Source organism: Zonotrichia albicollis, chromosome 10 (genome assembly GCF_047830755.1).
Source record: "Zonotrichia albicollis isolate bZonAlb1 chromosome 10, bZonAlb1.hap1, whole genome shotgun sequence".
In the NCBI taxonomy this organism is placed as follows: domain Eukaryota; kingdom Metazoa; phylum Chordata; class Aves; order Passeriformes; family Passerellidae; genus Zonotrichia; species Zonotrichia albicollis.
Window position 1 is genome coordinate 28,765,629 of NC_133828.1, and position 12,009 is coordinate 28,777,637.

At 42.3% G+C, this 12,009-nt stretch overlaps 1 protein-coding gene across 6 annotated transcripts in view; it reads left to right on the top strand.

The window, feature by feature from the left end:
• The first annotated feature begins 1,000 nt into the window (after positions 1 to 1,000).
• COBLL1 (cordon-bleu WH2 repeat protein like 1) overlaps positions 1,001 to 12,009 on the top strand; it is a 74,152-nt gene continuing 63,143 nt past the window's right edge. For 2 of the 6 annotated variants that reach the window (XM_074548582.1, XM_074548584.1), the window contains exon 1: positions 1,001 to 1,187. In XM_074548582.1, the coding sequence (XP_074404683.1) occupies positions 1,114 to 1,187 (74 nt within the window). In that variant the 5' untranslated portion in view covers positions 1,001 to 1,113. Of the gene's footprint in view, positions 1,394 to 1,730; positions 1,869 to 6,538; positions 6,804 to 12,009 lie in introns of those variants that run through there. The other 4 variants (XM_014265084.3, XM_074548586.1, XM_074548588.1 and 1 more) reach the window with 4 other exon arrangements.

Sequence of the window (12,009 nt, forward strand, 5' to 3'; positions counted from 1 at the left end):
AGCAGAAGAAAATCTTTACTGAAGAAGCACACTGCAGATGAGAACGGCATATGAAGGGAGAAGCAAAGTTATTAAAGTTACAGTATCTCTACAATGCTATATACAGTATTACACTAGCTGTGAAGAATATTAACATCAAATGGTCAATTATATTCATTTTTCCAGATATATAATCTTAGAACTAGTCAGACAAAGGACTTGAATGCAACATTGTAATTTTTTTCCTACTGAGGAAAAAAGGTATAAATGCTTTGACGCTGGCAATTTTTCAACTTTGGTTAAACACTGGGCAAAATATTACCTGTATAAAAAGTTGCATGTACTGGCCAATGCCATCTGGTCCCACAGCACAGCAGGAACGGCGCTCTGTGCTGACACAGGTATGCAGCGCGTTAGGGCCCGATCTGCTCAGCTGGTGCTGCACAGAAAAGCTGAGGTGCTGAGCTGCTCAGCGAGCAAACTTCAGATCAGCCCGAATTCACTCCCGGCCGCGGGAGCCAAACACCCGTGACACGGTGGGGCTCAGCCTGGTCCCGGGCAGCAGGCACAGGGAGCGCAGCCCCGGTGCCCGGGCAGAGCCGGTTTGATTCCCGGCCCCGGGCTCAGCGCCTGGCTCTCCCCACCTGTGGGGATTTCGCCTCGCGCCCTGGTGGCTGGAATGGGAAAGGGCTGAGCCCGAGGCGGCCGCCGGGACGTTTCGCTCGGGGAGAGGAAAATTCCAGCCGAGAGGAGCGGCCCTGCCCCCGCTGGCCGCTTACAGCCCCGCGGCCGAGGCCGAGCGGAGTCCCCACTCCGGCCGCAGCTGGAGGGACAGCCGGGTGTGTGGGGACAGCCGCGTGTGTGGGGGCGGGAGGGAGGCGCTGGGACGGGAACAGGGAATCTCTGTCTCCGTGCGTGCCGGAGCAGGGAAGGTTCTGCATTTCAAGTTTCTCGCCGCGAAGTTGGTTTTTTTTTGGTTTTTTTTTTGTTTTTTTTTTTTTTTTTCCTTGCTTCTGTGTTTTTTTCTCCTACGCCCAAGGTGTGGTTCCGCGATCTGCAGGAGCCTGGCGCAGGCCGTGACCGCGGCCGCCGCCCGGGGCAGGCGCCCAGTGTCCGCGCCGTAAACAGCGGGAAATGCCCGGGCTCGGGGGCGAGGCGGTGCTGGGGGCTGCGGAGCGGGTCCGCCCTCCTCAGCCCGCCCCGAGCAGGTGAGGCGGGGAGCCGGGCAGTGCGGGCGGGTCCCCGGCTTGCGCCCGCCCTGCGCTGCCTCGGCCGCCGGTATGGACGGGCGCGCTCGGCCGGCGGCCGCCCCGCCGCCCTCCGGGTAAGCACAGCTCACGGCGCGGGCGGGAGCGCGGCCGCCCCCGGCTCCGAAGGGACATCCGGGGCCGTGCGCGGGGCTGGGTGAGGTGAGGTGAGAGCGAGGGGGCAGCTCGGGTCGGGGAGGCCGGGGCTGAGCGCGTCCGGCTGCGAGGTGCGTTGCTTGGGACGCAGCCAGCGGCGGGAGGCGGCTCCCAGCGCCGGGGGCGGGCGTGCTCCCGGTGCCCCTGCCCGGGGCTGCTGCGGCGGCGGGAGGCGGAAGCCCGCGGGCAGATGGAGCGGCGCGGCCGTTAAACGGCTGCCCCGACGGCACCGCTGCTGCTGCCGGTGGGGGCTGCGGGACCTGCCCGTCCGGCCGTGCCCCGCCGAGCAGCGGCTGCAGCGCCGGCCCCGCGCCGCGGGCACTGCCCGCAAGGACGAGCCGCAGCCCGCCCGCCGGCGTTGCCGTCCTGGTGCCTCTGCCGGGCTGCGGGACCTGCCGGGATCGGCGCCTCTGGCAAATCACTGCAGGTCAGCACTTGCCGGTTGGAGCATCCTTAGGTGTGCGGAGTCAACTTGCAGCTCTCTGGGTGAGACCGGCGGCGCTTTGGGAGGGCTGCGCCCTCCTCGGTGCTCTGGGAACTGCGGACGCTGGGGAAAAGAAAATAAACAAGTAGCATCTGTTTGGAGTAGTAAAAGGGCTGGGTTGTTTCTTTTTACGTGTTGGGCCCCTCTGGTTTAATTTTGCTTGTAGCAGAAAAGCTAACGTTAAAGAAAATATTTTTTAAATCCTAAGTAAAACTACCCCAGTTATAGATCGGGAGGAGGATATTTCCTTAACTAGTCAGGTACGTTTGAAGAAAATTAGTTTCACTGGGAACTGGAGTGGATCAAAACACTGGTAAGACTGCTGAAGTTATCTGTAAATAGAATGGACAAAATACATGGTGGGTGTATCTTTTAACATGAACGTTTTTGTGAAGCTTCCATACTATTTGCAAAAATGGATTACTTGGGTTGCTGAAGAAGCGGCTACAGGATAAACAGGTGTAGATGATGGAAATTTACTGTAGTATTTGCAGCAGTAATCAAATCATTGTGAAGCCATGGCTGTAGTGAATATGGAAGATTCATAAATGATATTTATTCACTTAAGGCCTTGTCACCATTCCACATTTATATGTAGCTGTTGAGAAATTGACTTTATATTGTTAATCAGTGTCGAAGGTATAATTACAGTGTAGATAATTACTGCATTTTAAAGACTCTAAGTACTTCAGCAGAGTTGGAAGGACTGAGCGTAGGATAATAGGTTTCTTTTCCAGGTTAGGGAGTGGCAAAAATAGTTTGTGTTGAAAGTCTTCAGTTTTACTTGTGAGCAAGTGAACCTAAAAACAAGCAAAAAGACACAATTAAAACTTTGGCTGTTCTGACATTTCCTCTAGGCCTGTTGCCTGCTATAAAGCTGTTTGGTATAGTGAATTTTGGCTGCTGCTTGACATCTAAGTTCCCTTTATGTGACTTCAAACATCTGCCAGCATCCACTTCTCAGTTTTGAGATACATGTAGCTAATAGTACTGCTCATTGCATTAGCCCTGCAGAGAGATTTTCAGGACTTTTATCAGCTGTTCACATATAATTTAGTACTTAGAAAATCAAATTGCCATGCCTTTCTTGCTACAAAAGTTCTTCATTGACAGTCTAACTGTTTCTGTAAGATGGTCTCATTTGCTCGTGAAATGCTGGATTTGAGGAAAAAATGTGGATGTACCAGAAAAGAAGACAACTCCCAGTTTTACTGAAAATAGTCCACAGATACATTTTTGAATAGTATGCAGTTACTGTTCCCCCTCTGTGATGATAGGAAAATTTGTGCAATCTGGGAAGAATTTCAGTTGAAATAGCATTTTTCTTTAAAAGTATGACCAAATGATGTAATATACTGCATTACATCTCTTCTTTCCTTGTTTAGCCAGGTTGAAAATGTTGTTAATCTGCAGCTGAAAACTTTTCCAGCCAATGTGTTCTTAAATCACTGTTTGAAGTTTTGTGGGGTAATTGCTGGTAACTCTAAGCAGCTGAGAAAGTTTGTTTATGCTAAACTGCTAAGACGGTGGTGTTTTGTAAATTTCCAAGCACTGATGTTAGTTAAAGCTTGGAACTCCTATATAACTTGATCACTGGTGGCTCTTTAATACAGAATTTTGTTATCACATCTATGGGGACAAGCTTTGGAAAAGGATCCCGTTGTATATTTTTTTTTTTTTTTGCGTGCAGGATTATGCTTTCCTATTGAAAAATTATTTATTGAAACCAGTTGTGGACAATAATATTTGTCTGAATTTGTTGAGAAACATGCCCATGTTATTCTCTCTGTACATTCAGGGTAAAAAAGAAAAGATTTTTTTAAAAAATGGCCTTTCCTGGATTTTGTTTGTTTTTTGGTTTATAATACAGTGAATAGAGACTGTGCCCAGCAACTGGCTGGAGTATTTTGGAATATGATGAATAGGAGGTGTGTCCAGTAAGTGGCTAGCCATGACACACAGTTTCTTCTGCTGGCAGGAGAAGCTTGGCTGGGCAGTTAGGGAGTTTTATAGCTCATCTATCTTAGCCTCAGTCTGAGCAGCACTCCGGGCACAGAGCTCCCGCCAGGCCAGTTGACAAAGTCTGCTCCTGTTCATTGCAGAGCTGAATTTGCTTTATGAAATAATTGGAAAATCTGATTCAATACTTATAAATAAAAAAAGGACTGGCTGTAGTTGGTATCCTACCTTCTGAACACAATTTTCCTACTGTTGCTGGACAGCAGTCCCGTAACCTGGAGTAAATACTTTTTTTTCATTACAAGTAGATATCACTATTTGACACAGGATTTTATCCTGAAGAATTGTATTATGGCTTAATATGCCATTAGAATATTGGAGCAAATGTGAATTTTGGTAAATGTAATATTGATATCCTTTGTAATACTAGCCTTCCTGTTGAGATCCACCTTTAATTCAATTGTAATGTTTCTAAGAATTTTGTGTTATTTCATTTGTTCCCGTATTTAAAGCTGTATGCTTACATGCAAAATAACAGCTTCTGACCTGCTTTACCCAAGAAAACCAACCCCCTTTGTCTTTATCATTGTCATTGTGTGTCTTACAAAAACATGCTTAGGAGATGGAGCTGCTCTCCAGGGCTGAAGATGGAGCAGGTTGTGTGGGGAAAGGGATGGGGCCAAGCAGCTTTGGTTGTCTTAGTGCCAGCATCGCTTCTCCTGTGTGACTTTAGGTTCCCATCACTGCTGCTTGGTGTAGTTGGAAAATGTAAGGAGAACAGGGGAAATGTCTTTTTCATGTGATTTCCAGGGCTGTCTCTGGTCAGAAAACCCAAGTAATTTACTTTTTCTCTTGCATGTAACTGAGTTTTTATCAAACCATTTCAGTCACATTACGGACACATCAGCTGTGGTGCAGTTTTGGCAAATGTCTGGTGTCAAGCTTGGAATACTGATTTGAGCTCTTCCTTCTCTTTCTCTTTCAAGTGTTTGAGTCAGCTCCCGACATAGCCACAGGTTTGTTCAAGTATAAATGAAAGTCCTTCCTGTTGTGGAGTGTGGGAAGGGACAGCAAGTGTAGCAATAGCTTCAAACCAAGCATTCTGTGCCTGAGCCACAGCCCCAGAATGAGTGTGGGGACTTGAGTACGTGTCTGAATTTGCTCAGTTTGGTGAAATTTACTAAGGGTGGAACTACGTTTTTCTCTTGCAATGAACTATCTGTTTCCATTGCTCTGTGCATTGTGTACACGTGTTTATCATTAAGTACAAGACCTTTTATACTCGTGCTACTAATTGGGTCTGTCTCAGATGTGAGTCTGTCTAATAGATAGATCTATTTTAGATGTTTTTCATTTCTTAGACCTGGGACTTCAAGGTAATACTTAGGATGTTCTTCTCACCCCCATGGCCCTGATGAAGACCAAGTAAATGAGCAATAACAAAATGGAAAGAATCTTGAGAATTTGTGTCTGTGGAGCTTGCTGGGTGTTTGAAGCAGGGAGTTATCTCCTTTGTGGGTGGATGCCCATCAGGAGCCACTTGAATGCTAATCATTCCAGGGGCCAATTTGCCAGCTGAGTTCCAAATGTACACGTAACACTTCTTGAGGTGATTATGTTGTTCTTAATGTATCTGCCTTAAGCAAGGCAACCTCAAATCGTGGAATGACACTGATGCCATTAACTGAATGTTGTATTTAAAAGCTGTTTACTCAAACTTTGTCAAGTCTGAAGTCATAGCTGGGTGCATATGGAATAGTTACTGGTAATGTTCCCTGTTGGAGTGTGTTGCTGTGGGAATGAGATCAAGAAAACATTAGGGGGTGGAATGTGGATACTAGGGAGAAAAAATGTGTAGGAGGGTAATACACAAATAGAGATTAGCAGAGTTATTTCCAAGCTTTGTCCAAGTGTGTTGGTATCCTGTGAAAAATAAAAATAAGAGCTAGATAGTGGGGTATCAAAAGCATTTGAGAGGAAAAAAGTGCTTGAGACTGGAAGGTGTTACCTTATGATAGGTTCTTTTCTTTCTGCAGTTACTGGTTGGTTTTTTTTATTTACTTTAAATGGGACCACAGTATTTTCCTAAACCTGAAGATCACTATTTGTTTTGAGTAGGCTCATCTGTGTTGGGTGGAAGAAGAAAAGAGTCCATTGTTGGAGACCAAAACCTTAGATTCCAGAGGAAACTGAAAGTCGTTACAGGACTTCTGTCATCTGACAGACAAAATAATTGAGTAGGAATATTTTAAACTCACAAACAAGTTGTTTCTCCTGTAATCTAGCAACATCTCAATAGGTCTCCCTTCATAAGGTGCTGCACCATTTCTGACTATCTCTACTGTAGCTTGGAAAATAATTTCTGAGCATGCTGGATTTTCTAGCCTGGCTGCTGTTCTGGGCTGCCGCTGTTGTAGTTTTGTGTGTGCTGGGGAACAGCAGCTGTCAGATTATCCAGCCAGCCCTTTGAGCTGTAACAAGGTTAGCATGCTCAACTAAATATTTATTATTTTTTTTCTATAAATTTACAAGTCAGTATAGCGAGCTGTTGTGTTAATGTAGTGGGTACAAGGAATGCCAGGTGTTCTCTTTTATAGCTGCTTGCAAGTTAAACCAGATCTGATTGTGCACTTTCTTTTCTTCTCACCTGGCTCTCCCTTGCCCAGAGGCTGCCCCGCTGCTCTAAGTTCAGTTCCCACAGCTGTCTGCAGTGTGAGGAAGTTGCTCTTCACTGCAGCATCTCTGTGTGCAGCTCTAAAGGAGCTGACGTCAGGGCACTGGAGGATGACAAGAGGCTGAGCTGTTGGCTCCTGGGTTCCTGTGGAGTTCTGTGGCTGTGCCCAGCATTGGCACAGTGAGGAGCAAACTGACTGTGCAGCTTGCAACAATGGAGGGCTCAGGGGGGAAAACCACCCGTGCTGTTCTGAGCTGTAGCAACCAATTATAAACTTGATGCTTCACCTGAATTCTCTCCTGAGGTAAGATCCCACAATTAAAAATGCAGCTCTTTATGAAGTAAGTTTAAACACTCACTGGAGTTCCAGTAGATGTGTGCGGACTTAAAATCTTCATGTCATAGACTGATGGATATAACTGCATTTTTTTTTCATGGCTTAAGAAATGTTTTTTTTTTTTAATGCAGAAATGGAATACCATGGGAATTCTTAAAGAATTCAGAGTTCCTGGATTTATTTTTATTTGCTAGGAGGTTATCCAGTTCAGAAGGGGCATGTGCATTTGTTTGGTTGTTGTAAATGATCAGAGTGCCATAGGTGGTTAAAGGATGAGTCCCTAATCTATCTATGAAATATCTCCCTGGGGAACTTGTATTAATGTCAACTCTGCTGCATATCTATGGTTGTGAGGATTACTATATTCAGTTAAAGAAAATAGAGCTTGTGAATATTTTTAGCTGGGCTTAAGCTTTCTTCTGTGAGAAAGCATTGGTTTTGCTGCAAGCTTTAAATCTGCAGAGGTTCTCATTGAAGAAATAGTACAGCTTGGAAGTTTTCTTAGCTGTGTTTTAAAAATACTTTCTGCCTGCTTATTTGATTTTCTCTTCTGGAAATAGAGCTTGGTTTGGAATCTTATTTATTATATTATTTATTTTATATTATTATTTATTAATAGACAAATAAATCTCTCTTTCCCAAACAATGCAAACTCTTGCTCTATGCTAAACAAGAAACGTAGTGAGCTTGAATTTTCCTCCAACAGAAACAGACAAAAAACAGACAACAAGGAAAACACAATCCTGTGTCAAAAGCAGAGCATTAGAATTATGTTTATTTGTCTTTAAAATCAAATGAATTTTCAATCTAGTATTCCTGAATTACTGATTATTGATCAATAATTATATATTGATTTAACAATGTTCTTTTTTGGTTTTATGGGCCTTGGTTTTGTGTTGATTAGGTTTCCCTTTTGGTATTTTACCTTACTTTAATGTCAGACCTTCAGATAGATTTTTCTATACCTGGAGTTTGACAGGTAACTTGTAAACATTGTGCAATGGGAAGAGCATAAGCATTTTCAGCTCTGCCCTTAATGCAGACTTACAATTGACAAAGCTGTCTGGAGGAGCTGCTTCTTCTATTTTTTTTTTCCACAAAACAAATTACATTTTTTCGTTTCATTCAGTTCGAGTGTTTACTTGTTTTGTTTGGCTTTTTTGTCAATCTTGGCCCCCCTCCCCCACCGTTTGATGTGCTGGCATCTTTGCTGAATTGAGTTAAATAAGAATGTTCAAGGAAATGGGACCATCAGTAGAGTAGTGTTACTTTTGCCCAGAATCTTTTTATATGTAAGTATCAAAGTAATTTGAAGGGTATTAGGGAAGAATATGGTGTGCCAAGTTTGGTTGGTGATTTTTTGTCATTCACGTTTCCCAATTGTTTAAGTATCATTGTATTGCTCTTAACTTTTGTAAAACCTAGCTCAGTCCTTCTGCACTGTCAAACTTGACTGACAGAATAACTGGGCATAATATTGCAGGTACAGGATAATCTACTGAGCTGGCTATTGTTTAATTGTTGTTGTTACAGCAGTGCTGAAAGCTCTTTCTGTGTGGGAGGAATAATGCTTTGTCTCTCATCTAAAAAAAAGAGGAGCCAAAATATTTATTAGTAACAAGGTTGAAAAAACGTTTACTACTTGTCTGCTGAGTGCAACTCTGTGAGGCAAAGATGAAGTGCCTCTTTCTTTACTAGTAGCTACAGACTTCAACATTCTGTCCTTCTCATTAAAAGACAATATTGTACAGAATTCAAAATGTAACCCTTCTGGCTTTGAGAACATGGAAATTATTTGCATGGAGGATGGTTTTTTTAACTTTAGTTAGTAAGACAAACAAGGTATGTGTTAGTTGATGACAGTAGTGTAGTAGGTGGAATTTCTAGAGGTGGAATTTCTGATAATTTTAAGGCATTTGTGTAAAATCAAAAATTCAACCCATGCCAGCAATTCAGGCTTTGATTTTTAAAATTTTACAGTAAAAAAAAAAAAAAATTAAATTTCAGGATATTTAATTCCTCAAAAATCAGATATAATTATATGTTGAAAGTTGTTGCCAGGTTCCCAGGTTTCATTTCTGAAGAGTTATTGCGTTTTCCATTTACCCTCTGAAGTCTCCAGACCTAAGCTTTTCTGGATCCTCTGCTGGTCTCTGATTCATGGTCTTTTACTTTCCCTTGCCTGCAATTTTGATTCTCTCCTTCCACCCACATTACAAATCAGCCTCACTAATTCCATCCTTGGCACCCTCCTTGAGCTATATTTACCTCATTCACTTTTTAAAGTACTCACTGCTTGGAGGAAGTTCTTCTTTGCTCAGTCTTAAATAAGTTTTTAAGTCTACAGCTACTACTAAAGATGTATTTGTTTTTGCCTGAAGGGTTGAGAACCCAGCAATTGAGTGGATCTTTTAGCACTCTGGCTTTGTGCATTCTTTTAAATCTTCACATTTAGAAAAAACCTGGCCTTGCAGCTTGGTCTTTCCTATGTTTTTTTTTTCTTTTTTTTTTTCTTTCCCCTCTATCCCATCCTGCCTGTATCTCCTCTTCACTCTGAAACTCTAAATTCTTCTTTTTAGAAATATGCTTTTGTGTTTAAAAATTGTGTATTCTGTTTTACCTAACTCAGTGCATTCTTATTCCCTTGTACTTAAATGGGCACTGAGGATATTTTTCACTACACTGTTGAAGGGGAGAAGGGTTCCCAGGCCCTTTTATGTGGCATTTTAAAGCGGGGTCATTGACTGTCTTTGCAGTTGCTGATCTCATCTGCTCACTTATCTATGGCTGAGTAATGCCTTGGACGTTGCAGGACTTGAAGCTGAGGTCTCAAGGCTGGCAGTGATAGCTGCAGACATGAAATAGGATTTTTTTTCTTTATTCAAGCGAGTCAGAGTTTACCTATTACTTTATTGGGCCAGTAGCAGTAATTTTATTCATGTATTACATGCTGTCCTTTCTCAGAATTAGATATATATATATATATAATTTGATATCTCTATGATAGATTATCAGGAATTTGTTGTAGACATGAACTGATGGAATTGGGTCAGATGTGTCTTTACTCCTTCAGCTTCTTCATGCTTCCCTCTTGTTTCCTGATGGTTGACTGGGGCTTTTCTTGGAGTAGGGACGTGGCTCTGGTTTTCTGCCAAGTGGTATGTGCAGGGATCAGAGGATTTCAGAATCTAGATAATTTTTGTGATTTGTTTTGACGGTTCTTTTCCAGTGCAAGGGCACAAAATTCCCCCTATCCTGTCCTAGGTATTGTTGAGATATTCTCAATACACAGGGCAATGTTGGTTCACTTTTGTAGAAAAACAAGGTGAAAATGTAGAAGATAGGGAAAACCAAAGCATTTTATAAGCACTTCTTCAGAGCTGGTTGTTGATAGTGAGGGATGTAAGAGAGAGTCTGAAGAGGCTTATTTTGGAAAAGTAATAAGGATCTGACATCACTGTCTGAACTGTTGGAATCTCTGTCTGATTTCTAAGCATCTCTCTTTGACTGGTCTTATATTTCTGCTGCCCAAACATTCTTACAAACTTTCCAGTCTTCCTCCCAAAATACACTGCTGTAATGCATCTTTATCCATAAATCTTAAGTTAATAAAGGAGAGAAATGCAGTGAATTGTAGATTTTGGATGAAGCCTTAAAAGTATACAATGATTTATTTTATTAAAAAATAGGGATGTGGTGCTATGATAGTTTTAGAAATATTCAAACAAATCAATTGGTTCTTGTTGTGTGTGTGTGTGTTTTTTTTTTTTTTCTGGTGGTGTTCTTTAAGATACTGCTTATGGGCTCCTGTTGATACGTTTTCTTCCTGCTTTTACTTACCCCAAAATTTTCCTGGCTTTTATAGTTATATATAAAGCCTGCCAGCTAACAGGTTTACAGGAATTTTTTTTTAAGTACTGCTTGCCAGTACTTAATCCAGAATAAGATTTTATGTTAGAATTGAGGCTGTTTGGAAATAATGACACATAACATAAATGCTGAGATTTCATCCTATACCATCCTACTCCTATAGATGGAGTCTTTGAAATGGCTTGGTAGCCTGAGTGCTCTTGTGGAAGAATCTCTGTAGTGTTGGTGGTCATTCTGCCCTCCTGCATGAGGGGCAGCTGTCCTGCATTCTGTCTCCACCAGAGAAGAAGAGCTTCACATTTCCTGAATGAAATCTGTGTATTCTCTGACAGGCTGGTGCTGCCTCTTCCTGCTCATGGTGGACATGGACAGTAGGAAATGATGTGTTCAAGGAGTTGCTTATTTTGTAAAAATGTTTGTCAGGACCACTTGGAAGAGCTTTAACAACTTAATATAGAAACACTTGTGCAAAATGCTACCCTAGTTCATTGAGAAGAATACAATTAATTTGCCAGGGAAAAATGGTTAAGTATTCAAAGAGTCCTTCTGGACTCTTGGAAAACAAAAGCTCCAAGTTTAGAAGTACTTTATAATGTTTCAATTTTCATTTAAAAATAAGTTTTAAAGCTTAATGATATCTGGAAACTTATTGGCCTTTCCCACATCCTGTCACATCATATTTCACATCTCAGTCATACACTGACTGTTTCCTTGAGTCAGTTTGTGGTATCATGTGAATAAATGCTCAACATGGTCGAAAGATCTCCCATCTGTCTGTAAAAGACCATGTGATCCTTTATCAAAGACAAAAGGGAAGGGCATGGCTAAACATGGCATAGCATTGGTTGGAATTGTAAACAGTCATTTAACTCAACTTAAAAAACTTTTGGCTTCTGGTGATAAAATGAGATCCATCAGAAAATGTGAGTCACATTCTCAAACTGACGTAGCTGTACTACTATTGTGTACCATAGTATTTGCCAGTGGCTTTGATTAACAAATATTTTTACTTAAATATTGAAGTGACGGCAAGAAAGAAGTCGCTTGGTCACTTGGTCTATGAGAAAGGCTGATTTAAAGATCTGACACTGGATGTGGGGATTATTTCTTCCTCTTCCCCCCATTTTTTTGGTTTCTTTGTTTGGATTTTGAGTAATTGACAGAAGTAGCATACTGCTCTCCCTCCCTTATGGTCTCTCCAGGCAGAAGGAAGTTTGTGTGTCTTGTTCTCAGCTGAGCAGGTTTGCTGCTGCTGTTGAGCTGATAGATTCAGTTTGTTGCAACTTCATAGTCTCTTCTTGAG